The sequence below is a fragment of the Onychostoma macrolepis genome, chromosome 13 (genome assembly GCF_012432095.1).
Source record: "Onychostoma macrolepis isolate SWU-2019 chromosome 13, ASM1243209v1, whole genome shotgun sequence".
Taxonomy (NCBI): Eukaryota; Metazoa; Chordata; class Actinopteri; order Cypriniformes; family Cyprinidae; genus Onychostoma; species Onychostoma macrolepis.
Window position 1 is genome coordinate 29220939 of NC_081167.1, and position 26600 is coordinate 29247538.

Below are 26600 nucleotides of genomic sequence, written 5' to 3' on the forward strand. Positions count from 1 at the left end.
TCAGAAACCTTTATACACACATTGAAATTTAATTTTTCAATTAGAGAAAGTGAAGTCTAATTTGATATATTTTTAATAAAATACATTTTGTTGTATATTTTAAATGTGAATTATTTTCATGACAACTGAGCACGTTTTCCCCTAAATTCTCATATCTATAATACAGTATTAAAATCAAAAAAGTGTCCAGAAAAATACATTTAATTTTAAGATTAAATCTGCATATATGATATATAATCGTGTACAGCAAACAAAAAAAATATATATATATTTTTACCAATTAAGTCATTTTGTACCAATTTTACTTGGAAGTTACGATAATTAGCCAAAAACAAGGTCAGTTAGAAACTCAGTTTTATTTAAAAAAATATCTGGATCATATTTAACACCTAAAATAAAAATATATATTTCTTTGAATACAGATTAAAACAAAAATATATAAAAGCCTAGTGTACTTTTGTGTTCAAATAAATAAAATCACTTTGCTTGTAAATGTCTCCTATTATCCCTTTATTAATAAATAAATGAATTTTTCTTAAAGTTCTTTATGCGCCCTTGCATTTAATTTATGAATTATAATAACATTGTGACATTATTTGCATGACACTTTTCCTTCCAAATTGTCATCATTATAATGCAAAAGCATCTATAAATGCAGTAGTATTTTTTTGACAATATTTTTTTTAAATCAGCATTAATTAATGGAGGTACAGAAATGTACTTTACAAGTCATTTTGTAATTGTACGCAGTAATGTTTTCTCCTCACATTTGCATTAATGTGGAGGAAAATTACATGCTTAAAAAAAAAAAAAAAAAGGTCCTAAAAGGCAAAATAATTCTTGTTTTAGTAGTAAACGCAAAGCAAACTCAAAGTAATACTTGGAGGGAACGACTGACCTATCGTGTCTAATAAACTCTACGTCGTGCCCTTGATGACACTTCTTGATGCAGTTCACACAGATGGCGTTGCGGTCTGTGGTGTTACAGGTGTGACACCTGCACAGAGAAACAGAGGCGTGAGAAAGCAGCTGCCGGTCTTACACTGAGATTTCAGATGGGTTCTCAGGAGGAGCGTTACCTGTAAAAATCGTGCATTGGATAGCTGGTGTAACTGGAAATCTTGTACAGGCACTGACCTCTGCTCACCGCTTTCTCTATGGCATCCTGATTGTTCATGATTTTGTTGTCTGTGAAGATTAAATGAGAATAATGTTCACTTAAAGTCCACTGGATCATGAAGTGAGTAAAAGTGAGTGAAGATGCTTCCACTTTACCTTTCATCGTGACGTTGACGCCAGACGCGAGAAACAATCCACCGAAGCGGTTGTTGAAAATCTGATTGCCTTCTAATGTTGCCGTCGCATGATTCGTGATCTCAATACCTGCAACAGACAGAGCTTAACAATTATTTGTCTATAATGAATATTTAGTATGCATCTCATCTGAGATTCTATAAAAAAAAGTAGCATTTTCACAACAAAGTTTTATACATTTGTATAGTTTAGTACATTTCTAGAAGTTTAAAAAAAATATATATATATATATATATATACACACACACACAATAGCCCCCGGTTTCACAAACCAGGCTTAAGCCTAGTCCTACACTAAAATGCAAGTCAGCTGTTTCAACTGAAATAAACTTGCACTGACTGATCATAAAACATGTTTTGTCTTTAGATGCACACCAGTAATGTTTTTTTCTAAGGCACCTAATTGTCCTAATTGAACTTGTCATCTGTGAAACTGGGCCTTGATGATATACGTTTTATTTTTTAGATTTCTTTATATATACATATATAATATGACAAAAATTTAAACTTCAATAATTTTTTTTTTTAATTTTAATGAAAACTATAATAACATGCCACTGATGCTAAAATCATAGCGAGTGAATTATTTAAAAAAGCATGTCTTTACGTGTTGCTAAACTGCACTGTGTCATGCTAAATCAATAAATATCAATGTATTAAAACACAAATCTGCAGAAAAACACACACAAAATGTTTACTATAAAAAACCATAATGAAAGGGTTCACAATCCTAACAAAACACACAACATTTGTTTATCCATGTGCTTCCTGTTCAAATAAAATCAAGTTAAGATTTTTGTTTAGAAAATGCCTATAATACCTAGTCAGAGTTGATGCAGTAGCTGTTACATTACTGAAATGAAAATACGCACCAGCTGCAAAACCGTCGAATATCCTGTTCTTGCGCAGCACAGGGTGACTGTTAGTGCTGATGAGGACTCCGGCCTGAGCGTTCCTGAAGATATCGTTCTCCTCCAGCAACCCTGCAGCAGAAAATGATGAGCACCTCATCATGAAGCTGAAGCGCTCCGAAGAACAGAACAGATTATATGAGCAGAGGAGCATCACCTCGTCCTCCGTTGAATATACAGATTCCTCCGTCCCGCCCGTCGTGGATCTTGTTTCTGCGGAGCGTGGGGTTGCTGTCGGTCTTGATCCAAACCCCGGCCATGGCATTGTCAAAGATCTCATTGTCTTCGATAAAGCCTAAACCTGACAAGAGATTCAGAGGACACTTATTTATCTGAAATATAGAAACATGAGCCTTTATATCAAGCAAGACATCAAAAGGCAATGACGGAAATATTACCTGAATTGTAAACAAGAATTCCTCCGTTCTGTCCACCCCAGATCTTATTCCGCCTGATTTTGGGATTGCTGCCAGTTCTACAAGAAAAACAAAAAATATCATGTTTTATTCCTTTTTTTAAGTCATGTTATAACTTAAAAGTCTTATAAGTCTGTGGCTGCTCAATTATGGTGAAACTCATAATCACGGTTACTTAACACAACTACTCGCTGACTTTGGAAACATCATGCATTTATTCAACTTTTAAAATAAATAAATCATATTTTATGTAAAAAAAAAAAAAAAATTACTACATTAAAAATAAATATTTAAAAAAATTATATAAAAATAATTTTAAATAATAATGTTAATTAAATAATAAAAAAATAAAATGGATAAAACTGAAAAAGATAGATTGTTGCATTAAACTAAACTTGTCTTTAACAGTGCCTTTCCTTGAACTGTGAGAATAAATGTAAAAAAAATAAATACATTAATAATAAACAATTTAAAATAAAATGTAAAATAATATAATAAATGACAATTCAATTGTTAATTGAAATTAATATAACTATTCATAAAATAAAACAACAAAATAATAGTATTATTCTAATGAAAATATATCAATTAAACCAATAAAACTAATAAATAAAATAAATGATTAAACAACAACAAACAAAAAAACAAAACTTCACACTACTAGTGCACTTCCACACCACTGAGCATTTGTTTAACATCCACAAAAAATATAAATAAATAATAATAATATATTATATTTGATATATATAAGACTGAAAAAAGGGTCAAAAGTGAGAGCATCATTGTGATATTGAATGGGGCACAACATTTTCATGTTGATTATCTTGTTTCTAGAGATGCACCGATCGAATGGCCAGGGACCGGAATTAGCCGATTTTCCGCCTGACCAGCCCGGACCGGTCTGTTTTGACGTCACACTTACAGCGACTGATAATGTATTTGTGTCGTGCCAGATGAGGCTTGCGCAGCCTGAGTGAGTGTGTGAGAGAGACTCGTGCAGAATCAAAACATCACACACAGAAACTTACAGATGCATACTGCGGTAGTAAAAAAAATAAATAAAAAGACATTTATAATATATGATTTAGGTACGCAACACTGCACGAACAAAATGTTTCAACACGATTGCACGAGACAATATTGACTGTTTTTGCTCAATTTTGCCGATGAAAATAGTTCCAATCAAAGCCACATCAGAACGGTTTTGTGTCTCCGAGCAACACAGCGGTGTTTCATTACTGAATGAATCCATGTTTTTGAACGAATCAAGTGAGTCAATGATTCAGTATCCCGTTCATAAAGACAGAAGTCACTTGCCTCGCCTCTGAATGAATCAGCCGTTTGAACGAATCTGTTGAATGAAGGACTAAATGACTCACTCATACAGTTATGTGCTGCCACCTACTGGTTTGGTTTCATATTTAAAACTATTGCATTTTTCCCAACATTTGTATGTTTAAAAAATATTTTAAAAATTAATGTTATAAAATTCTTTATGCATTCGAAAGTTTGCAGTGTAAATGTATTTATGGCACCGCAGCTTCATCAAACAGTCTGTAAATACATCTAATGCTTCTTCAGATGCAGCTTCTGTGTTTCCTGCAGGAGTTTGTTGATACTGATTTCATTTGAACGGTAACAGCTCTACAGTTTCTTATTATTCTAACTGAATTAATTGAAACAATGTAAGAATTTGATGTGAAAGATGACATTTAATAAAGTTAGTGAAAAATTACAATTTAAGAAACATTGGGAAATGACATTGTTTTTTTTGTTTTTTTTTTTAATAGTACAGCAACTCCTTTTCAGTTAATTGTTATTTCTACCTTTTTTCTAGTCACAGAGCACTTTATTTTGAGACTTGTTTAAGTGAGAGAACATCTGTATCTTTCTCCTGATGGGGGGAATTGTAATGTTTAACATTTTTTTATGATGTAAATACTTTTTTGCATTAAAAAAAAAAGTATAGATTTTTGTTTGTATATGCTCATAATTATAGTTTTTATAAAGAAAATCGGAATCGGCATAAATCTGTATCGGCAGGTCACACTTACAACAACAAAAAAAATCTGAATCGGCCAAGAAAATTGCAATCGGTGCATCTCTACTTGTTTCATTATCACTGAAACTGAAAATAAAATTTGAGTATCGCCCATCCCTACATAATGCTTGTTAAGTCACTGACCTGATCTGAACTCCAGAGTACATGTGGTTATAGATGTCATTGTCTTCTAGCACTCCGTGACCGTTATCATAGAAATAAACCCCCACCTGTGGACAAAAACACATTTACAAAATCACTCCAAGAAGATCTAGAGATCCCAGAGGCTTTAGACGTACAGTTAGGTCCATATATACTTGGACACTGACACAATTTGTATTATTTTAGCTGTTGACTAAAACATATTGAACTTACAGTTATATAATGAATATGGGCTTAAAGTGCACATTCTGAGCTTTAATTTGAGGGTATTCTCATCACAATTGGAGCTCTTTAATATGTACCTCCCCCCTTTTTCAAGGGACCATAAGTAATTGGACAGTTGACTCAAAAGCTGTTTCATGGACAGATGTGGGCTATTCCTTCGTTATTTCTACATCAATTAAGCAGGTAAAAGGTCTGGAGTTGATTTTAAGTGTGTCATTTACATTTGGAGGCTGTTGCTGTGAACCACATCATGAGGTCAAAGAATCTCTCCATACAAGAGAAACAGACAATTGTTAGACTTCAATTTGAGCCCCTGAAAATGGGGAGACGGTGTACAAAATAATTGCAATTGCTAAGCATTTTGTGTTATATTTTTGTTCAGACCCTTGAATTAAAGCTTAAAGTTTGCACTTCAATTTCATCTTGATTGTTTCATTTGAATTCTATTCTGGTGGCATGCAGAGCCACAATTATGTCAGTGTCCAAATATATACGGACCTTACTATAGATCTTAATTTTATCTTTAAAACAACTCCATCTCAAATGCAATCCTAAGCCCGTGCCAGGTTTGGTCTTTTGAGTCATAAAATGGCAAAAAAAAAAAGTATATGGAAGTAAAACAGTTGCAAAACCCTAAAGCTTGTTGATTTGATAACTTGTCATATTAATATATGTATTTGTACATTGAAATTTACACTCACAGCTCTGATGTGAAAAGCTGAGTCTTTCGATTTGCAAACACAATGATCAAAACACCCGTGTTTTGAATTCGAAGTTGCAGATTAATAATTACAGATGTGTAAAATGACTTTCACATAAAGAAAATGGCAGACACACATGTATGACATTAACTTTTGCACTTCAGTTTCATTGTACGATCTCGAGTTGGCACTTGCAGCCTCTCAGATCTGGCAGTACAACTTCAAATCCTAGCGCTTTGACTTTTGCTACTCCTTTCGTGATACTCCTTTAGCAAAACTCACTTGTGCACTTGTAAATGCAGATGCGAGAGAGCAGGGTGGTGCTGGGGTGGGAATGAAACCACTTTATTGATCGGAAGAAACATTAATATGCACATGTATCAGTTATTTGTAAAATGCTGGAAACTATTTTCATTGAATATCCTTAGCTTTTACAGGATTTTATTGAAGACAATGCATTCATCTTGTCATTCAAGTATTATTTGGTAGACAAATAATGCAACATCTTTCATATGTATATCCTACTGCACATTGCAGTATAAATAAAGCATGGGAATTTGTTTAACCACTTTATATAATGACCATTAAGGCCAATATAAAGCTATTAAGGCACAAGTGAAAATGAAACTGATGAAGGTAAGTGAGTAACTTACCAATATGATGCATGATATGAATGTAATATATCAAGTAAACAGAACAGGCCAACACATAAAATGTGTTTAACAGCTTTCTCCAATATGCACATTTGTATAAAAAAAAAAAAAAAAAAAAAATCATAAGACAATGGGTTGCTTATTTCATTCAGCAGTATGTATATGCCAAAACCGTTGTATTTACACTTTGCCCATGAAGTTGCCCATACAATTTGACTTAGTTAGGCCAGCACATTTGATCATACAAATAAATCTGTTTGGAAGACCTTTATATAATAGTTTGATGTGTGTCAAACTGATGTTTATCCAGGTCCACAGTGTATCACGTGGTCAAAGAACAGACAACATTTGTTTTTTTTTTTCATGCTCTTGCATGCTCCTTTACTTCAAGTCTACCATTGTAATTTATTTACACAAGAAACTGAGGATAGCACAATCATCACAGGTTACAAAAATGTTATTAGATACATTTGTACAGTTTATTTCATGTTTTGTGCATGCCGTCACTAAATGATATCACACAACTGGCACCTTTGCTTCCAGGCAAAGAGCTTTTAGTGAAAACATTTGAGCAGCACTACATCATTTAATACTCTTAGTATTTCACAGTGTTTGTGTGTGTTTAACGCCATGCCAAAAAAATAAAAATCACAAATTTATTTTCGCTAAAAACTCTACAACTGTATCTGGCTTAACTCTTCAAAAGAGTTAGTATTTCATAGTGCAATATTATTCATGTCAAAAATACGTTGATTTATCATCATCTTATTTTCATTTAAAAATAGCAGCATTTTTTTCCATAAGAACCCTTAAAGGGGTGGTTGATTGCAATTTCATTTTTTAACTTTAGTTTGTGTGTAATGTTGCTGATTGAGCGTAAACAATATCTGCAAAGTTGCGAAGCTGAAAGTTCAATGGAAACGGAGATATCGTCTTTTAAAGAAAAGACTGTTTAATGCCTACAATTACGACTGGTAGGGACTACAACGAGCTACTTCCCGGGTTGGTGACATCACAAACCCTGAAATTTACATAAACTCCGCCCCCCGGGAACACGCAATAAAGGGGCGAGGCTATGTTGCAAGGCTTTTCCACCGGAGCACATGCAACTATTGCCCGTAAGGGGCGTGACGTTTCCGGACAATGTGCAATACGAGTTCACAATACACTGGGCCAGCTCATCAATCTATGCCCATTGCGTATTTAGGAGGGAGTGGTATCATAGAAACAGGAAGTCAACCGCCCATTCAAATGACAATGGAGACCGCATATATGAAAAATAAGGCAGTTTTTTAAAAACTAAGCATGAACACGTTACACTGTACCCCATAAACACAATCAAGCCTAGAAAAAAAAGCAGTCAACCGCCCCTTTAAGCAGACCATATGTTGCTAAAAGGAATTGCATATTTAGAACGGACATCACTGTATAAAACAGACCATTAGGCCTACAATACAGCACAGTATGTAGTCTGCTGTGGGAGCCGGGAGGACGCGAATGGAGTATCCTGATCCACCACGGCTTCCCAGCAGCCAGCATCGTCCATTAGGTGAGCTGACAGCTTCCGCAGTCTTCTGCCGTGCATGCCGGCTCTTCTACCAAAACACTGGCTGTTGCTGCTGTGGTTGCGTGACGTCATCACGCAAAGAAATCATCCGATGTTATTGGTCAGGCATCGACCAATAAAGTGGCTTCATTCCCACCCCAGCCCCACCCCTGGTTCTGCTCTCTCGCATCTGCATTTACAAGTGCACAAGTGAGTTTTGCTAAAGGAGTATCACGAAAGGAGTAGCAAAAGTCAAAGCGCTAGGATTTGAAGTTGTACTGCCAGATCTGAGAAGCTTTAAGTGCCGACTTGAGGTTGTTCAGCAAAACCGAAGTGCAAAAGTAAATATGACGTACACATGCGTGTCTGTCATTTTCTTTATGTGAATGTCATTTTACACATTTGTAACTAATAATCTGCAACTTCGAATTCACAACACGGGTGTTTGGAGTATTGTCTGTGTGTGCAAATCGAAAGACTCAGCTTTTCACATCAGAGCTGCGAGTGTAAATTTCAACTTACAAATATGAATATTAATACGACAAGTTATCACATTCAAATCAACAAGCTCTAGTTTTGCAACTGTTTTACCGTCATAAAAGGGACACCTCACAATCTCTGCATGAGACCATAAGTCCATATCGAGTGTGCATGTGGAATCAGGTCACACAGAGCGAGGGAAGTGAAGCACACGCACCTGTTTTCCGCTGTGTATCCTGTTTCTGCGCAGTACAGGTGTGCTGCCTGTGGTCACCCACACACCGGCCAAAGTGTTACTGTACACCTCGTTCTCCTCGATCACTCCCTGACCCTTCTCATGCTGCAAAAGACCACAGAGAGACAAGACAATCAGTCTATAGCGATGCTTTAGTGAGCAACCTGGTTGACCAGAACAGGGTTGGAAATTAACATGGGCTTGGGGCAAAAATGCCCCACAATTTCAAGATACTGGGGCAAATATGCCCCCGCACAATTACACTAAATCAGTTATGACTGTTGGGGTTAAATTTATCATAAACAACAAACTGCATACATGATGTAAAAACATTATGCAGCGTAATCAGCTTTACTGATCATAATGCGAGTTTTTGCAAAAGCACATTAGTCAATAATATAAAACTAATAAATGAAATAATCTAATATAAAAATAACTAATAATGATGATAATATAAAATAAAGATAAAAATTAATAATAAATGCATAAATATTGACAAACTAATAAATAATATAAATCTAAAAACAAAACATGTACATTATTTTATTTCATTAAAAATAAATATAAAATACAAAAATATCTATGTTGTAGTGCACAATCAACTGGAAAACTGCGCACAGAAGTTGGTGATTTTGAGGTCAATGAGTGTTTCTATAATGGGGAACGTTCTTTGCTTGCTTTCAGTATATTATTTATTCCCAATTTAAAAAAAAAAAAACATTTTGTTTTTAATCCTACTAAGATAACCAATGTGAAGTCTTGCTTTTCTAATGCATAAAAAGTGCATGGTTCAATAAGCATGACATAAGACAACACAGATACATTTAATAAGGTAATTATAAAAATCGCTCATACAAAAGGTAGAAATATACATTATAATATAAAATATACAAATATAAAAATCTATAATATACGATACTTTGAAAAATGTTGGTAGCGTTGATAGAACCCACTGACTTCCATTCTGTGGGGAAAAAAAAAAAATACTATGGAAGTCAATGGCTACCGGCAACTGTTTGGTCACCAACGTTCTTCAAAATATCTTCTTTTGTGTTCAACAGATAAAAGAAACTCATACAGGTTTGGAACAACTTGAAGGTAAGTAAATGATGACAATTTTGCTTTCTGGCTGAACTATGCCTTTAATTTCTGACCTTGTACTAAAATAAGACTGGTAGATGTTTTTGTCTGTTCACTCACCACATAAATGCCTCCATGCTGTCCGTCATGGATCTTGTTGTGCCGGACGATTGGGCAGCTGTTGGTCCGGATCTGGATTCCAGCTAAAGCGTTGCCATAGATGTCGTTCCCTTCAATGAGACCTCGGCCATCGCCGAATATGTAAACACCACCCTGGTTGCCATTGAATATGGCGTTACCCCTGTGATTGATCAAAAGAGGGGTTATAACGAGCATACACAGTGTAACTGTACAGATATCGCAGTATGATATGATTAGATGTGTGTTTATTGATGAGTCTCTCACCTGATCGTGGGGTCGCTGTTTGAGGTAATCCACACGCCCGCAAAGTTGTTTGCATAGATCTTGTTCTCGATGAACTGGCCTCGGCCCTTCTCGTGCACGTAGATGCCGCCCGTCTGTCCGTGATGGATCTCACAGCGTACTACCGTAGGGTTAGCATACGCCTTCACCTCGAAACCTGCTATCCGGTTCCTGTGGATACTGCAGCTTTCAAAGTAGCCCTGCAGAGGGAGCCAGAGAGTCACCAAACACACACTTCTAAGTCTTGTTTTGCAAAGTTCAGAATTAGTTAACTAAAACCATTAAAAAAAAAGTTACTTGGAAAAAAAAAAATTATATATATATATATATATATATATATTTTTTTTTTTTTGTCAGCTAGCTGAAGTTAGTTTAAATATTCAACTTGAATTTGATGTACAAAATAACTAAAACTTAAACAAATAATAATTACAAAAACTATGCAGACATTAAAAAAACCACTAAAAATAAACACACAATTACTAAAACTAATTCAAATCAAAATGAAAACAGCAAATATGAGAATAAAACAAATTCAAAATATTATCAAGAATGCATTTTATTAATATATATTCCTCTGGTTTCACAGACAAGGCTTAAGCCTAGTCCTAGACTAAAATGTAAGTCTGAGCTGTTTCAACTGAAAGAAACTTGCACTGACTGATCTTAAAACATGTCAGTGCCTTTGTTTTGTCTTAAGATGCACACCAGTAATGTTTTTTTCTAAGGCATGTTTATAAAAATTTAGAGATGTTCCGATACCCTTTTTCCCTTCCCGATACCGATTCCGATACCTAGGCTCAGGGTATCGGCCGATACCGAGTGCTGATCTGATACCTGGGTGTGTATCTGGTTATACAGCTGTATGTACTACTAGCCCTGTATGAATTGATACAATTATTTTATGGTGTGCTTCACCATAGATAGATAGATAGATAGTCTGGCGAGTAAACAAAAAAATATAATATATAATGTTTGGAAAATGGCACATCTATTTAAATATCTAAAAGTACACTCTTAACATCAGTCAGTCAAGCATTATAAATGTATTATGATAATCAAGTATTATTTAATGATATAACTTTAGCAATTAGAATTAAAACTTGGTAACCATGAATACAGTCATTTTAACTGAACTGGTGGTGGTGCTTTTTTGGTAATTGAGTGTTTCTCTAAAAAATGGGGGGGAAACTATCAATAATACTGATAAGATAATAATCATACTATGAATCCTACTAAGAACAATATAAAACGCACTAAGGATTAACGAGCTGCTGGATTCATGAATATTAATCACGTTGTCTGCGTTCGCTTGAACTGATTTGCTGAAATCAAAACAGGGACGATTATTGGTGAGCGCCAGCCAATGAGATTGTCGCTTGCGCATTAGCTCCGCCTACTACCGGAGAACCGGCAGTTCTTAAAAGCTCAAGAATTCCAAAGGAACTCCGTTATTCTGACAGGAAAATACAACAAAGAATATCGTTTACATACCAAGCAGAATTGACGCGCTACATGCAAGACTCTCTCTCTCTCTTTTTGCGTGTGAGGAAAAAAGCAAAGCGACGGCGAGTCTTGCACTTCACACTAGAGCTTACGGTACGTCAAATACAGGTGCGCTGCTCTGCGCATTCATTCAGATGAACTGATAAATGGCCCAGATCGCTTGACGGAGAGTGAAACTCTGAAGCGCTTGGTCAGAGTGTTCAGCGAGTGAAAATATATCTGTGCTAAACTTATACATAGCCTCCAACTCAACACACTGGCGAGTATAATCTGAGCATTTATTAGCCAGTGGCTAATATTATACACTATTTAGTCACCCAGGGTGAAGATTTAGTTGCATATGCGAGTGATTTACTGGCTATGCGCTACCACGTTTGTATTTATTCTTCACTGCTCTAAATAGTGGTTGCTTGTGCACAACTTCCTGTGTTTGCATTCTGAGCAGCGAAGAAGAATTGATTTCCGATTTGCAGCGTTAAGCAAAGTTAGCGGGCATAAGTCTTGTTTAAAAATTGTATCGGATCGGTACATGGGTTCAAGTACTCGCCGATACCGATGCCAGAATTTTTTGTGGTATCGGTGGAATTTCCGATACTAGTATCGGAATCGGAACAACCCTATAAAAATTACTTAAATGTCCTAATTGAACTATGGCCTAATCCTGGCTTAGGCTAAGCCCTGTCTATGAAACCGGGCCATAATATTATATTTACACTACCATGGCAACATTTCTCATTTTCATTTAGTTTAACTAGATGTAAAATAAAAAATTAAAAACAAATAAAAATTAAAAAATAAAACTGAAATTCAAATTAAGAAATACTATATAGATACATTTAAAAAACAATAAAAGAACAAAAAAAAAAAAAAAAAAAAAAAACAATGTTAACAAAAACAAATAAACTCAAATAGAAAGCTATTAAGTTTTTTTGAATATATAAAGATTATAAAAGCTGTCATGAAGTACTTTGAATATTTCAGTTCATTGCCAAGGCAACATTTCTATTTTTTAAGTTTTTAAAAAGACAAACTAAAATAGAAATAAAAGTTAAAGTTAAATAGAAAAATAAAAAACTCATAAAAATGACAATAGCACAACATAAATTACTAAAAGTTAAACTCTTACATTAAAATGAAAACTGAAAAAATAAAAGCTAATTTAAAACATTAATAAATACTATAGTATATAAATAATACTAAAATAACAGAAAAATTAAAAATCGCTTTTGTTAATTGAAAACTTAAAAATCTTAAAATTTATTATCTTAAAAATAAGATAATAAATGCATATTTATATATTCTTTTAATTAATTGTATTTATAATTAGCCTATTCATAAATATCCCCAATTTCTCTATTTCTTATTAAAGTCAGTCTGTGGACGTTTGTGGTGTGTAGAGACGGAGAGGTTTGTACCATGCCGTGGTCAAACGTGAACACCCCGACGTCTCTGCCGTGATGGATGTGGTTCCGTCTGATGATGGGGTTGCCGTGGTTTTTCACCCAGATCCCTGCTAGAGCATTATTGGAGATCTCATTGTCTTCGTAAATGCCCTGCAGAGCAAACGGAGAGAGCGACTGCTAAGCACTGCGATTCATCTACCACAGAAACCAACCTGAGGGAATATTCCAGACAGAGCTTCATATTACCTGCGCATGGTCTGTGATATAGAGCCCCACGTTCTCACAGTCACTGATGTTACAGTGTTTGATGGTGGGTGATGCTCCCTGGCCGCTCACACACACTGCAGAGCCCACTGCAGGAAGACAACACACCACCGTCAGCATCAGACACCACACAGCTCAACCGAAGGGCTTCACACATTAAACCGCTATTCAAAATCTCAAAATATACACGATTTCTAGGACAAATTACGCATGTTTACTCAGGAAAAACAATTAAAAAGCAGGACAAAGGTACGCAAAAGCATGTTCTGTGTGAACCAGCCCTTAGGGTTAAAGTAAGGCCCTGTGAAATTATTTTAATTTTAATCCAAATTCTGTTAGCATTGTAATTTTATGGATTCAGTTTTCTCCATTTAAATTTTTCTGGTTTCCATTTTAATGGTTAATTAAATTTTGGCTATTACAAAGCATGTGTAATTAACAGAAAAATGTATACAATAATACAAGAATTTATTAAAAACCTAACAAATTTTGTGTTTCCTGTTTTAATTAATTCATCTAATTAGTTGCATTTATTAAAACTTTAATTTAATAATTTATTACAATGATTTTTTTTTTTTTTGCATTTTTTTTCTGGATTTTTGATTTAACATACACTTATCTGTGGTAATCAAATGAAGGCATAAAACATTAACAATTTAATTTAATATTTTGAAAAGTAATCAAATTAAATTTTAACAATTATTTTTAATTTTTTGCAAAAACACTAGTTGATAAAAGTGTACAGCCCTACTTTTGATTTATTCATCCAAAACTTTTCCAAATTTTGTAACATTCTGTATTATGCAGTAAATTCCCAAACCAATACAGTAAAATTATACAGTAAAATCCCTAACCACAAGTTTGAGCAACAGTAATGAAGATGATTGACTTCTGAACTCACTATTGAGCAGTTCAACAAACATGCAATATATGAATGCAGGAAAACCAACACATTTGGAGGAAAAAGAAAGAAGCCGCTGTGGTCACCTGTGCAGGTACTGCGGATGATGCAGTGGTCAATGATGGGGCTGCAGTTGACGGTGATCTCCAGACAGTGATGAGCATTGTGATGTTGAGCTGATTTGTCATCAGGATTGAACTGCAATAGAAACCCATTATATACATCATATGCACGTCTACCTAAAAACTGTTGCAGTAATTCCTGTGCGTGAAAGAATGCATACAGGAATTTCATTTTAGGTGACCTTTTCCTTTAACCGTCTAGGCATATGAAGAAACTCACCTTTATTGTCATATATCCTACATATGCGTCCTCTGACCCCTCCATGAACACAAACGTTGAATCTCTAGTGTTCTCGATGATGACTTTATCCGCTACTTTCCCCGGAGCTGCAAAAGCAGATGTACGATTAATATTTAGGTTATACAGGAGAAAATCAAACAGTAAGTCTGTAAGATTTCTTTACTTCATTTAATTCTGCAAATGCACATTAAATTGCTCAAAAGTGGCAAAAACATTTATAAATGTTACAAAAGATTTTCAAATAAATGCTGTTCCTTTGAAATTTCTATTCATTAAAAAGAAGCCTGAAAAAATGTTTCCACAAAAATATGATGCAGCACAATTGTTTTCAACACTGATAATGATAAGAAATGTTTCTTGACCAGCAAATTAGCATATTAGAATGATTTCTGAAGGATCATGTGACACTGAAGACTGGAGTAATGATGCTGAAAATTCAGCATTGCATCACAGGAATAAATTACATTTCACAATATATTAAAATGGAAAACATTTATTTTAAATTGTAATAATATTTCACAATTTTTAATCAAATAAATGCAGCCTGGGTGAGCAGAAGAGACTTCTTTCAAAATTATTTAAAAAAAATCATACCAACCCCAAACCTTTGAATGGTACTGTAGGTAAATATTGACATGGCTAAAGACTCATATGCGTACTCATACCAGCGCCAATCATTGTGATGGGCGACTCGATGTAGATCCATTCGTCTGTGTAGATCCCAGAATGGACAAATATCAAACCGTCAAAGTGCGCTTCCTGAACTCCTCCCAGAGCGTCTTCAATCGTGTCATAATACTGAGGAAAAAGTGAAAAGCAGGATTACAAAACAGATCACGGCATCTCTAAATAAGGATCAAGCTAAATTTGATGCTGTTATTCGAACAACCTCCTAGCATTACATATTTAACTTGTCCTGCAGAGTTTGTGCTACAGAAAGGAATGGGAGGTGGGCTGTTACTTTAAAAAAAAAACTGTTACTTTTTGCCTGGTGGGTGACAAAAAAAATCCTATAGACTTGCTTGAAGTCCAATTATATCTAGACATTAAATTATCATACAGTCTAGGATAAGTTTTTAATGGGCAACCAACCAAAAAAAGTATATTTTTTAATTTCATTTTTTAAATTATAGTTGTCATTATTATTATTATTATTCATAAATGTAATCATTTGTGACCCTGGAGCACAAAACCAGTCTTAAGTCGCTGGGGTATATTTGTAACAATAGCCAAAAATACATTGTATGGATCAAAATTATTGATTTTCTTTTATGCCAAAAATCATTAGGATATTAAGTAAAGATCATGTTCCATGAAGATATTTTGTAAATTTCCTACCGTAAATATATCAAAACTTCATTTTTGATTAGTAATATGCATTGCTAAGAACTTCATTTGGACAACTTTAAAGGCACCCTCAGATTCCAGATTTCAAATAGTTGAATCTCGGCCAAATATTGTCCGATCCTAACAAACCATACATCAATGTATGATGTATTTTAGATGATGTATAAATCTTGACCCTTATGACTGGTTTTGTGGTCCAGGGTCACATTTATGAAATGTCATTTTATACAAGATACAAGCCATTTGTGTTTATAATTAATGAACGAGCCATATAATGCATCAATAGATGATCTAGGACTTACCAGCATGTTTTCTCGTCCCTTATATCTGGCCGGGTTGCTGTAGAAATGTTCTGCGAAGCCGGGCTTCACGTGAGCGCCTTTATACTGCAAACACAAAGGTCAGGGATCCATCAGTCTGTGCTTCTTCAGAAATATGCTCTCATAAAGCTCACTGATGAAACTGATGATTACTGACACATCGAGATCTTCCTAGTTATCACATTACCACACCATCTGTCCTCTTTCAGATTCAGGGGGAAAAGACTAAAATCTCTCATTCTTAGATATGCATTGTTTTACTATTAAATTGACAATAACACTTGCAGTCAAATGAGAAAAACAGAAACAGTCCATTTAATTCCACAAGGTCACAGAGCGTGTGTTAAATGGTCATTAAATATTAAATTATGACTGTTTTCAACCCAAAACCTATTAGAAATGAATGACAGGAACAGTACCAGTTGCTGAAAGCTCTCCTTCCAGGGATTGGGCTGTTCATACTCTTCTGGGTTGATCTGGAAGAACTTCCCAGACTCGGGGTGCATCATGGGACGTGTGTACTCAAAAACCTCCATGTAGAGTCTCTTCCTGCAGACCAGATGAGAAGAATAAAGATCAGTGACCCTTACAAAACACCACTCTGACAGTATTAGGTAGCATTACCCTGCTACTGAATGATCACCGTATTCATGCACCATGGTAGACGATGTATTGAATAACAGTGCCAATGTAAAATGAAACAACTTTGTGATATCTATTTAGCAAATTCAAAGTTTCTAAAATAGCATCCAAAATAGAAGTATATATATATACGGTTCGGGGGTCACAGTTCGATACGAGTTTGGTACAACGGGGGGTTGAATCTACTATGCTCAGTTTCTTTTCATTTATTTTGAACCGACAGTAGTGACAATTTTTCCATCTAGATGTGAAAATACTAAATATTATTACAAGTTATATATATAAAATCTGTTTTGTTTTCATTGTGAGTATACATAAATAAAAGCAGACCTTTATACAGTGATTATTAATAAGACAATAAGTGTTTAAAGTTGATTCTGCTGGTGTAAGGAAACAGTTGAAGTGATCGCGCCGGAGTGCGCACACACACACACACACACACACACACACACACCAGTTCCAGCATTGCTAACTTGACAGCACAGTTGGTACTTTTATCAAAATAAAATACAGTGAACCAAACATCAGCGCGCGCCTCTGTGTCACCGTTGGAACGCGACTGAAGTACAAAGCCTATCATTTACATAATAAATAATAGTTTAGCATTCAGATACGTTACATCGCAAATATGGAAATATTATGGAATATTTGGATTTGTGCAGAATGAGAGAGGTAGGATACACGAGCTCAAAGCCCCATTTCGCAAACAGTTGAGTGCGCAAGCCTTTAAAGTATACTCCCTTGTCAGATGCATTCAGAATCAGCACATGATCACTGTCTGGGGGCTTTGTTTTCAAGTACGCAACTCATGGCATTCGCTGTTCTTCTGCTGGCGGTTATCAAACAGCGTTGCATTACTGCGGGCGCCCCCTTCTGGATTGGGGGTGAATTGCCTGTATTCGTCGTAAGACCTCATGCACCGAACCGAGATGCCCGTACCGTGACGGTTTGGGACGAATACATGTACCGTGCCACCCCTAATACATACATACATATATATATATATATATTTTTATTACACACACAGCATATATTTTGAAAATATTTACATGTATATATTTATATTCATATAAATATATTTAATATATAAACGGAACATTTTTCTTAAATATGTACATGCATGTATGTGTATTTATATATACGTAATAAATATACACAGTACACACACATATATTATGTAAACAAAGACTTTTATTTTGGATGCAATCAATCGCGATTAATCATTTGACAGCACTAGCTAAATTTGATTAATTTCCATGAATCCATTCAAGCTGCCCAATTCAATTCATTGATTCAAAACTGTGATTCACTGATTTGTTTGAGTCATCACTCAAATAAGTTTGAAGATGTATGGCCTGACAAATTTATAAATACTTTTTTTTTTTTTTTTGTATTTGGCTATTACACTACTTTTGCAAGCCATCCTTTTCAATCCCATAAAAAAGTTACGACAGATGTATTTATAAAGTTTCTGATTTGAACTTCAGTGGCAAAAAAGCTTTAGAGTTGCTAAATGATTCACTTCCATGAATCAGTTCAAACTGTCTGATTCAATGAACTGGCTAAAAACTGTGATTCAATGATTTATTTGAGTCATTGAGTGAAGAAATATAGCTTTTTTTCCTAGCGCTGTCAAACGATTAATCGCATCCAAAATAAAAGTATGTTTACATAATATATGTATCTACTGTGTATATTTATTATGTATATATCGTTTGACAGCACTACTTTTTTCGTATATTAAATTGTTGAAGTACATAACTAGATAAATACTGCTTTTATTTTCAATATATTCCTAATATAATCCTGTATTTATTCATAAAGCCTCTGAAAGGCTTTTGAGCAGCTAAATTTGATTCATTTCCATGAAGTCAATTCAATGAATTCGTTAAAAACTGATTTATCTATATAAATCCGTTCAAAAAAGTCTCTATGAGGAATTTTAATTTCATTTATTAAATTATTGAAGTAGATGCTCTTTCTTGCGGTTTATGTTGTACTAGTGCATATCAATGAAAATATATAAAATCTACTGAAATGGACACTTGCTTTGGATAAAAGTGTCTGCTAATTGCATAAATGTAAAATGATTCAACATTCTTCCTTGTACTCAACTTCAAGCATGGAAATAACGCCTTGATCATATTTTTACTGTAACTTCTTTGCGTTTTATTTTTGCATTAAACATTTTGAATATTTTTGGCTGAAATGGCTGTTTAGTTGATTGAGAAAAAAAAACAAAAAACATGCATTTTAGTCCAGTAACCTAACCTACCAGAGGATGGGGTCATTGGCCAGTTCACTAAAGCGTTTACACACACAGGCCGCTCGACACAGGTCCTGCTCCAACAGATAGGAGAAGATTTTCAGAACCACCTCGTCTGGAAGCTTCACCTGCAGGTACTGCTCTGCTGGGGTGACTGGAGCATAAGAGAACCGGCGTTAATGAAAAATCATCTGAAGCTGATATCACAACATTTCAGCCGTGAGCAGAATCGAGTCTGATGTGCATTACCAGGCAGATCTTGTGATTTTCCTGACACTCTGGCACGTTTTGCCCGATGCCCAAAGTTTTCTGTTGTTGACGTGGAAGCACCCTTTGAACAAGAAGAGATATTTAACCTCACATACAGAATCTTTTTTTTTTTTCCATGCATGTAGGGCTACATGATTTTTGCAATGTGGAAAACACGGACAGAATTGCAGAATAAAAGAATTTACAATTTACAAAATAACAGATAATTCTGAGTGAATAAATCAAAGTAGGGTTATGTAATCCATATAAATTAAAACAAAACAAAAAAACGGAATTTGGGAAAAAATAAACCTGAAATTGGGTAAAAAAATATATATATTTCTTTTGCATTAAAGCTGCTGTTTTTCTTTCAGTCTGAATTAATATTGAAGACATCTAAATCTAAAACTTCTAACGTGTCCATCCGGTGTTTAGCAGCATTTACGCACCTCCATGTTGGTCTTTGTTGGACAAGCTGTTCTCTTCGGTAACAGAGATTTTCTTCGAAGTTGGTACGGACTATTTTGAGCGCCTTGACCAGATTCTTCTGCAACCATCTCGGCAGGAACTTCCTCATCTGAAAAATAAAAGTTAAATATAGAGCTCATTAAGAAAAATAATAAAAAAGAATTTAGCACACCTTTACATTTAACATCATCACCAAAGGTCACATCGGATAAGTGAGAATTCATCCGCATAAAAGCACTTTATTCTGTTTTTGGGAAGAACAGCTCAGTTCTTTGATGGACAGAACAATATTTGCAGACATTTCTGGACAGAAGCCTGAACTTATGTTCTATAAAGCATGCAAAATTAGAATAAGAGCATCACAGATAACAAAGCCTCCAAGACTCAATGGTAATATGTATGAAATACTATTTGCAAAGTACACATCCGTGCATGCTTTTTACACTGAATGTATGTCAGTCTGCATTAAGGGTGAGAATCTTTAAGCACCTCATAATCCATTTCTGAAATGAATCACCATCTGATTCCAAAACAATTCATTGATCAAATTTTTTCTCTCTTTTGTATTAATGAGTTTACCGACATTGAATATCAAATTTATTTGTGCATATTAAATTACTTAATTATAAATACTTTTTAAAAATTATTACAAATTAATCATAAATCAAAACAATTAATGAGTTTACCAATTTAAAATATTCAATTTATTTGAGCATTTATTACATTACTTTTAAAATAATTACTTTTAGAAAATAATTATTTGTGCATTTGTGCAAAAATATTTACAAATGAAAAATAAAATCAAAACCATGGCAAGTTAAGATTACCAACTAAATATAGCTTCAAGTAAATATAATATAAAGTAAAACGGGGAACAAAGAAACACAATGAACAAAAAGTGCTTTAAGTATCTGAAAATTGTCCAGACAAACGCAATGAGGGACTTTCGTTTTCTTCTACATATATTTCTATAAATTACTATTATAACTGACCGTTTACATTAATTTTGCATCATAAAAAAAATTGTTCATAATCATTGAAGAGAGAATCATGATGCATCAGAGAATCAGTTTTTGTCCCACCCCAAGTCTCCTTTTAGTTATACTTTTAGCACTTAAAAGTGTGCAAATTGATGTTTAACTAACTTTTCACACAATGCCAAGCATGATGATCACATACAGCCAGGGAAACAAACGTCCAAAATCCCAAAGGCTGTTCTACACATCAAGAACAACCTCAACCAATTGTGTGCAGACACCAGTATAAGACTTCGTCATTAGAAATAATGAAAAACAGCATGTTCCCTGCTAAACCAATTCCCAGGGTCTTGCCTCAATGCTCCAGAATGTACTTCAACTCATCTAAATCACCATACGGTGGATGCATAATCAATATTTGCATAATTGTTTTAACTCATGTTTTCCCTGTAATCAGACATCTACAGCGTCAGTGAAAGTCAGCTCAAACAAGCGACTTCAATAATTCAGGCCGAATGAAAGATTAAGAACTCCAGTCCTCGTCCTGATGCACTTCCCCGGGATAAACGCTCGGATCAGCAAAAGGTGGAACAACTTGGACTTGGGAGTTTAACGGCATATTGAAATCTCATCAAGGCACTGTACGACACACTTGTAAGGCAGCAGTGAATCAGTTGGGAAGGAAAACAGCAGAGAGGCTGTGACCTTCTCCGAAAACACACGGCTGATCTCCTCGGCAGCTGCGGCAAACGGAGCAGGTGACGCCGAGAAGCGGGGTCAAAGGAGGCAGAGGTTGAATGGAGCGGCCGTGACACCCATCCAGGGTGAATTAGCCGTGTGGCATCCCTTTGATAAACAGGCCTGAAACCCGAGACGCAACACAAACACAGACCGTATTTCCTCTCCAGACTCCTGCAGGTCCAACAGCACCTCTTCAAATAGAAACGGCAGATTCGTTTCAGAGGATGCTGATAGAACATAAAAGCCGAGTTCATTCAGAAACTGGTAACCGTAGACATCACACAGCGGTATTGGCCTAGTTACTAAAATAAATATGGTGATCTAAATCTTTTTTGGTCTGACTGGCTCAAATCAGGGTTATTATAGTTAACTAAAACTAAAATTAACTACAATCGTTACTTGAAATAAACTTAAACTGAAATAATAATCATTTGGGTTTAGAATATCATTTATATTTAATTTTATACTAATTTGTATTTTATTTCATTTTATTTCAGGTAGTTGCCAAGCCAACATTTCTTAGTATCTTTCTTCATAACTTAGTTAACCAAAAAAAAATCATTTAAAAATAATCGCTGCTTGAAACAAACTTTAACTGAAATAATAATTTAAATATTTATTGATTGATTTATTCCATTTTATTTCATATCATTTCAGGTAGTTGTCAAGCCAATATTTCTCTTTTTTTTTATTTAACTTGACATACCAAAATGACTAAAACTGAAATAAAATTAATAAAACTATAAACATATTTTTATAGACATATAACTAAAAAAAAAAAAAAAGACAAAGAAGAACAAAATTACTAAAACTAACAAAAATTTTAATAAAATCAGAAAATCAAAAATAAAACTAATTGAAATATTAATTTAAAAAAACTATATCATCATCTCAATGATATTAAAATAACCAGCTCAAAAAGATGTGAAGGTGTATTTCACACTTAAATGGCAACTTGTGCTGCCTTCTTGGTTAAAAAAAACAAACAAACAAAAAAAACTGCAATGACGACCAAATTTTATGCTCAGGGCTCGCAAAATTTCAAAATCCCTGGTAGCCCTTCGGGCAGGTACTCTTCAGAGTTTGGTAGCCCGAAAATTAATTTAACTAGCCCAAATTCAAAAGTTTTTTTTTTTTTTTTTTAAATATAGAAAGTCAGATTGGAGTTTAAATGTCAAATCAAAAATATTTTCAATACACAAATATCAACAAATATGAAGGAAGGAATCTTATTTCACTATTTACAGGGTATCTGCAGAATTTTTAAAAATAAATTTAAGGCAATTTATGACCCATTTTAAGAGCTGCACAAGTAAAATGAACACAGAATGAGCGGGGTTGGACAATGTCTATGGTAACATACAGTATTGAGCCATAAAATTACATGATTTACAGTTCAGATACAGGTTTTCACAAAAACCTTACAGCATTTCAACTGTTTTTATGAAAAGGGATAAATCAAGCATATAAACTGTTAATTTAATAACTTTAATTAACTGTCTTAATTGTTTAAATTTTTAGAAGGCATATTAACTTCTTTCTCATTTACAACTCTATGTGTTTGCTGCGTAAAAACATGAGTTGATATTTGCATTGATCTGACCATAAACAGCAAGAAAGGCTTATTGGAAATGCAAAATCATTCTCTGCCACGAGGTGGCGCTTTAGGAGCACTGAAATATTGCGGTTTCCCCGGAAACGCTGTACACAAAGCAGCTCCGCGCTCAGAAACGCTGCTTTATCAGGAATTATAGTTTAGATGAAATTAAAATGCCAACGACACATTTCTGAGGACAGTCGGTTCCCTTCAGATACATTCACATTAAGTCATCCTGCGCCGCGTATTGACTTGAAACATGCATAGATTAATGTAACATACAGATGAATACTTAAGTCATTAAATTCAAGTAAACTCTTCTCTCTGCTGCAGCAGTCTGTCATCCTCCATTCAGCATTCAAACTGTGTCGCATACGGTTACGACAGTAATGATGAATCTTTCTCCAAGAGAGCACAGTAACAGAAATTTAAAACTGTAAAAAATATATATATATATATAAAAAAAAAAGGCTCAAACTATTGCACCGATTTAATAAACTACGCATCAATATCTCTTTCCATTGTGCTTTGAACTTCTCTATCCGGAGCTGCGCGCTGTGACTCATTCTGTGCACGGGATGAGCATAAGCGCTTTGTGCTGCTCTGCATTGGAGCTTTTCATATTATAATACTTTTGCGCAACGACAGATTATTTATAGCGTTTCTTGTTCTGTCCTATGATAGGACGGAAAAAGAGAGGCTATTAATAATCTAATGCATAGCACAGTAATGGAGGGAGCAACATATGATAGATAGGACTCCTATTTAAAATATATTGCTGCCTTCATTACTGTTCTATACCTTTAAAAGAAATGACTTGTATAAATACATTTACTTGTTTTCATTAATGTATTTTACAACAATACAAAGAGCAATGTGCAACATTTTACCAGATTTAGTCGTACACTTATTCACTTCTATTTGTTCCCCACTAAATAATGTTATTTCACTGAATGTTTAGATTTTATAAAATTGTGCACTCGTCAGGTCAACACACAGAAGTATAGAAATTCTACATTGATTTACTACTCCTATAACAAAAACAAGAACAACAGACCAAAAAGTTCAGTCTTTCTCTCACCTCAGAAAAAGTAAATGTATTGCACAAGTCGTGTGGACACTATTTAATTTTTATGGTATATTTTTGTCCTTTTCAGAGTCTGACACGTCACCATCCACTTTCACTGCATAAGAAAACACAACATGAACATTCTGCTAAACATCTGCTTCTATGTTCCACACAAGCTAGAAAGTCAAACGTTTTGGTGCAAGATGAGGGTGAGAAAAAGCTGATTTTTGAGTGAACTAGTCCTTTAATTGTCCAACCGCTGAGGAGAAAAAGCTTCTGTAATTGATGGGATCTCTAAAGGGCACATCTGACAATACACTTACTTGCCACAGTACAATATTGCAGTGATATTCTCTATGGTCATTGCTATGGAAACCCTCCCCATCTGATGGAGGTCACATACAGGACAGCATCTCTCCATTTGTATCACTGATTTGTACGCCAGACAAAAACGAGGATCTTTTGACAGATTTAAGTCGAATGAAACTGCACTGAACTGAGATTGCAATGGATATGAAATACAGATTTGAGCTGGATTTCTTAAAGCATCAAAAGAGAACATGGAGTAACACAAAACAATCATTTTATAATGTTGAAATGAAAGATGTTCACCAATCAATCGTGCACAATGATAGCAGGAACAATTGACGACATTAAACAGGGTTCATTTCAACACCATGTTGTCTACAAAGCTACATAATAGCTTGATGAACACAGCAGTGCAACAGAAGCTTCACCGTATGGCTCACATCCAGATGAACAAAACAGCTCATTGCTGAAGGCTTTTAGCATCTCTTCGTGTTTCCTTCACGTCTTGAAACACACAAAATGAGGTCTGCCTGAACTGAAAGTGAAACTAACTGCTGTTATGAAGAAATTGAAAGCATCTAACAGTAATCAAATCAAGAGGATTTCAAAGCCATGTCATCACAATGTCATGTCCTCTAATTGAACATCAAATCATTGAGACAACAGAAACAACAGCACCTACACCTCTGAAAAAACGCCAATTCAAAAAGATCTGCCATTGCAGAAGGCTTGTGATTTAATTGGTTAAACCTAAAAAATAGATTATCTACATTTTCTCCAAGTAGTCTCAGCATCAGACGGTATGCTCAAGGACGATTTTCTAAAATGACAGTGCTCAAAATCAAACTAATTTTTACAGTAAAACCAAATCTTACTTTTTAATTTAAAAGAAAGTAAAAAAATATGGCAATAATATTTGAAGTTTTACAGATTAAACTTAAAGTAAAAAAATAAAGTTTATATACCAAATCACTATAGAAGCTAGAAGGTGCATCGTAATATCAACCAAAACACCATCATGGTAACAAGCATGACACTGAAATAATGCAATGAGCTTTAACATTAACAAATCAAATTAAAAATGTAACATAAAACCCTAATGTACATAACTAATCAGAAAAAATTTAAGTAAAGCAACATTTATATAAATGAAAAAACATCAAATGTGAAGTGTCAATTCTGGGAATGAATTTACAGTTTCTTCACTGAACATTACAGGACGACTTGTTCTTTTTTACTTACAACAACTGTATATTTAACAGCGTAAAAAAAGCAGTAAAACTGCATGAAATGACTCATTAGATATATAACAGTTTTTAACCAATTAACAGGTTTTTAATGAACCATTTGTTAGTCTTTTACCATTAAAATTACAATCATCATTACATCAGAGCGCTCTAATCTCATACATGCTCAAACTAGTAATCTTATGGTTTTGTCTACACTTTCTTCATAAGTTTTCCAGTAAAGTAAACTCCCAAATGACATCTCAACATGACCTCTAAACAGAAAAAAAGTGTTTAATTTATAGAAATAGCTGTGCGCATGAAAGTACCTCATGCACTTAAGACATTACAGAGCTCGAAAGTAAATTTTTGACTTGGTAGCACTGTTATTAACTTTTTGACCACCAGCAAAACTTTAGGAGCAAAAATTAATGAGCACCACAACTACAAATTTCATTTCATTCTTAACTTTAATGCAGATTTTAGATTGGTTAATATTAGTTGTCAATCACTCAATCACTGCTTTCCGCTGTCAGGTGACAGGGAGCTATAACTACCGCGGGAAATGCAAAGGACTGAAGAAGAGAGAAAATGAAAAGAACACTGACAGATTTCTTTCGTAAACCACCTAAAGTTAATTTGAGTTTGGTTAAACACAGAGAGAGAGCTCCTCTTTGGCGAGGGTTAGGATGGTGTATGCAGTGTTAAATTTTACATTCAGCTCTGGCGATTGCGCAGAACGACTAGCAGCTAGGGGTATGCGAT

At 34.5% G+C, this 26600-nt stretch overlaps 1 protein-coding gene across 2 annotated transcripts in view; it reads right to left on the reverse strand.

Moving 5' to 3' along the window:
* Nucleotides 1-26600, reverse strand: part of fbxo11a (F-box protein 11a) — a 39411-nt gene that overhangs the window by 1360 nt on the left and 11451 nt on the right. The window contains exons 2-21 of one of the 2 annotated variants that reach the window (XM_058795155.1): nucleotides 19898-20025; nucleotides 19449-19530; nucleotides 19209-19353; nucleotides 16711-16840; nucleotides 16274-16357; nucleotides 15290-15422; nucleotides 14604-14710; nucleotides 14348-14459; nucleotides 13343-13449; nucleotides 13109-13246; nucleotides 10170-10387; nucleotides 9885-10065; nucleotides 8667-8789; nucleotides 4827-4912; nucleotides 2624-2700; nucleotides 2383-2526; nucleotides 2187-2297; nucleotides 1276-1383; nucleotides 1080-1188; nucleotides 899-997 (exon numbers count right to left, since the gene is read on the reverse strand). In XM_058795155.1, coding sequence (XP_058651138.1) covers nucleotides 899-997; nucleotides 1080-1188; nucleotides 1276-1383; nucleotides 2187-2297; nucleotides 2383-2526; nucleotides 2624-2700; nucleotides 4827-4912; nucleotides 8667-8789; nucleotides 9885-10065; nucleotides 10170-10387; nucleotides 13109-13246; nucleotides 13343-13449; nucleotides 14348-14459; nucleotides 14604-14710; nucleotides 15290-15422; nucleotides 16274-16357; nucleotides 16711-16840; nucleotides 19209-19353; nucleotides 19449-19530; nucleotides 19898-20025 — 2422 coding nt within the window. Of the gene's footprint in view, nucleotides 1-898; nucleotides 998-1079; nucleotides 1384-2186; nucleotides 2298-2382; nucleotides 2527-2623; nucleotides 2701-4826; nucleotides 4913-8666; nucleotides 8790-9884; nucleotides 10066-10169; nucleotides 10388-13108; nucleotides 13247-13342; nucleotides 13450-14347; nucleotides 14460-14603; nucleotides 14711-15289; nucleotides 15423-16273; nucleotides 16358-16710; nucleotides 16841-19208; nucleotides 19354-19448; nucleotides 19531-19897; nucleotides 20026-26600 lie in introns of both variants that reach the window. The other variant, XM_058795154.1, reaches the window with a different exon arrangement.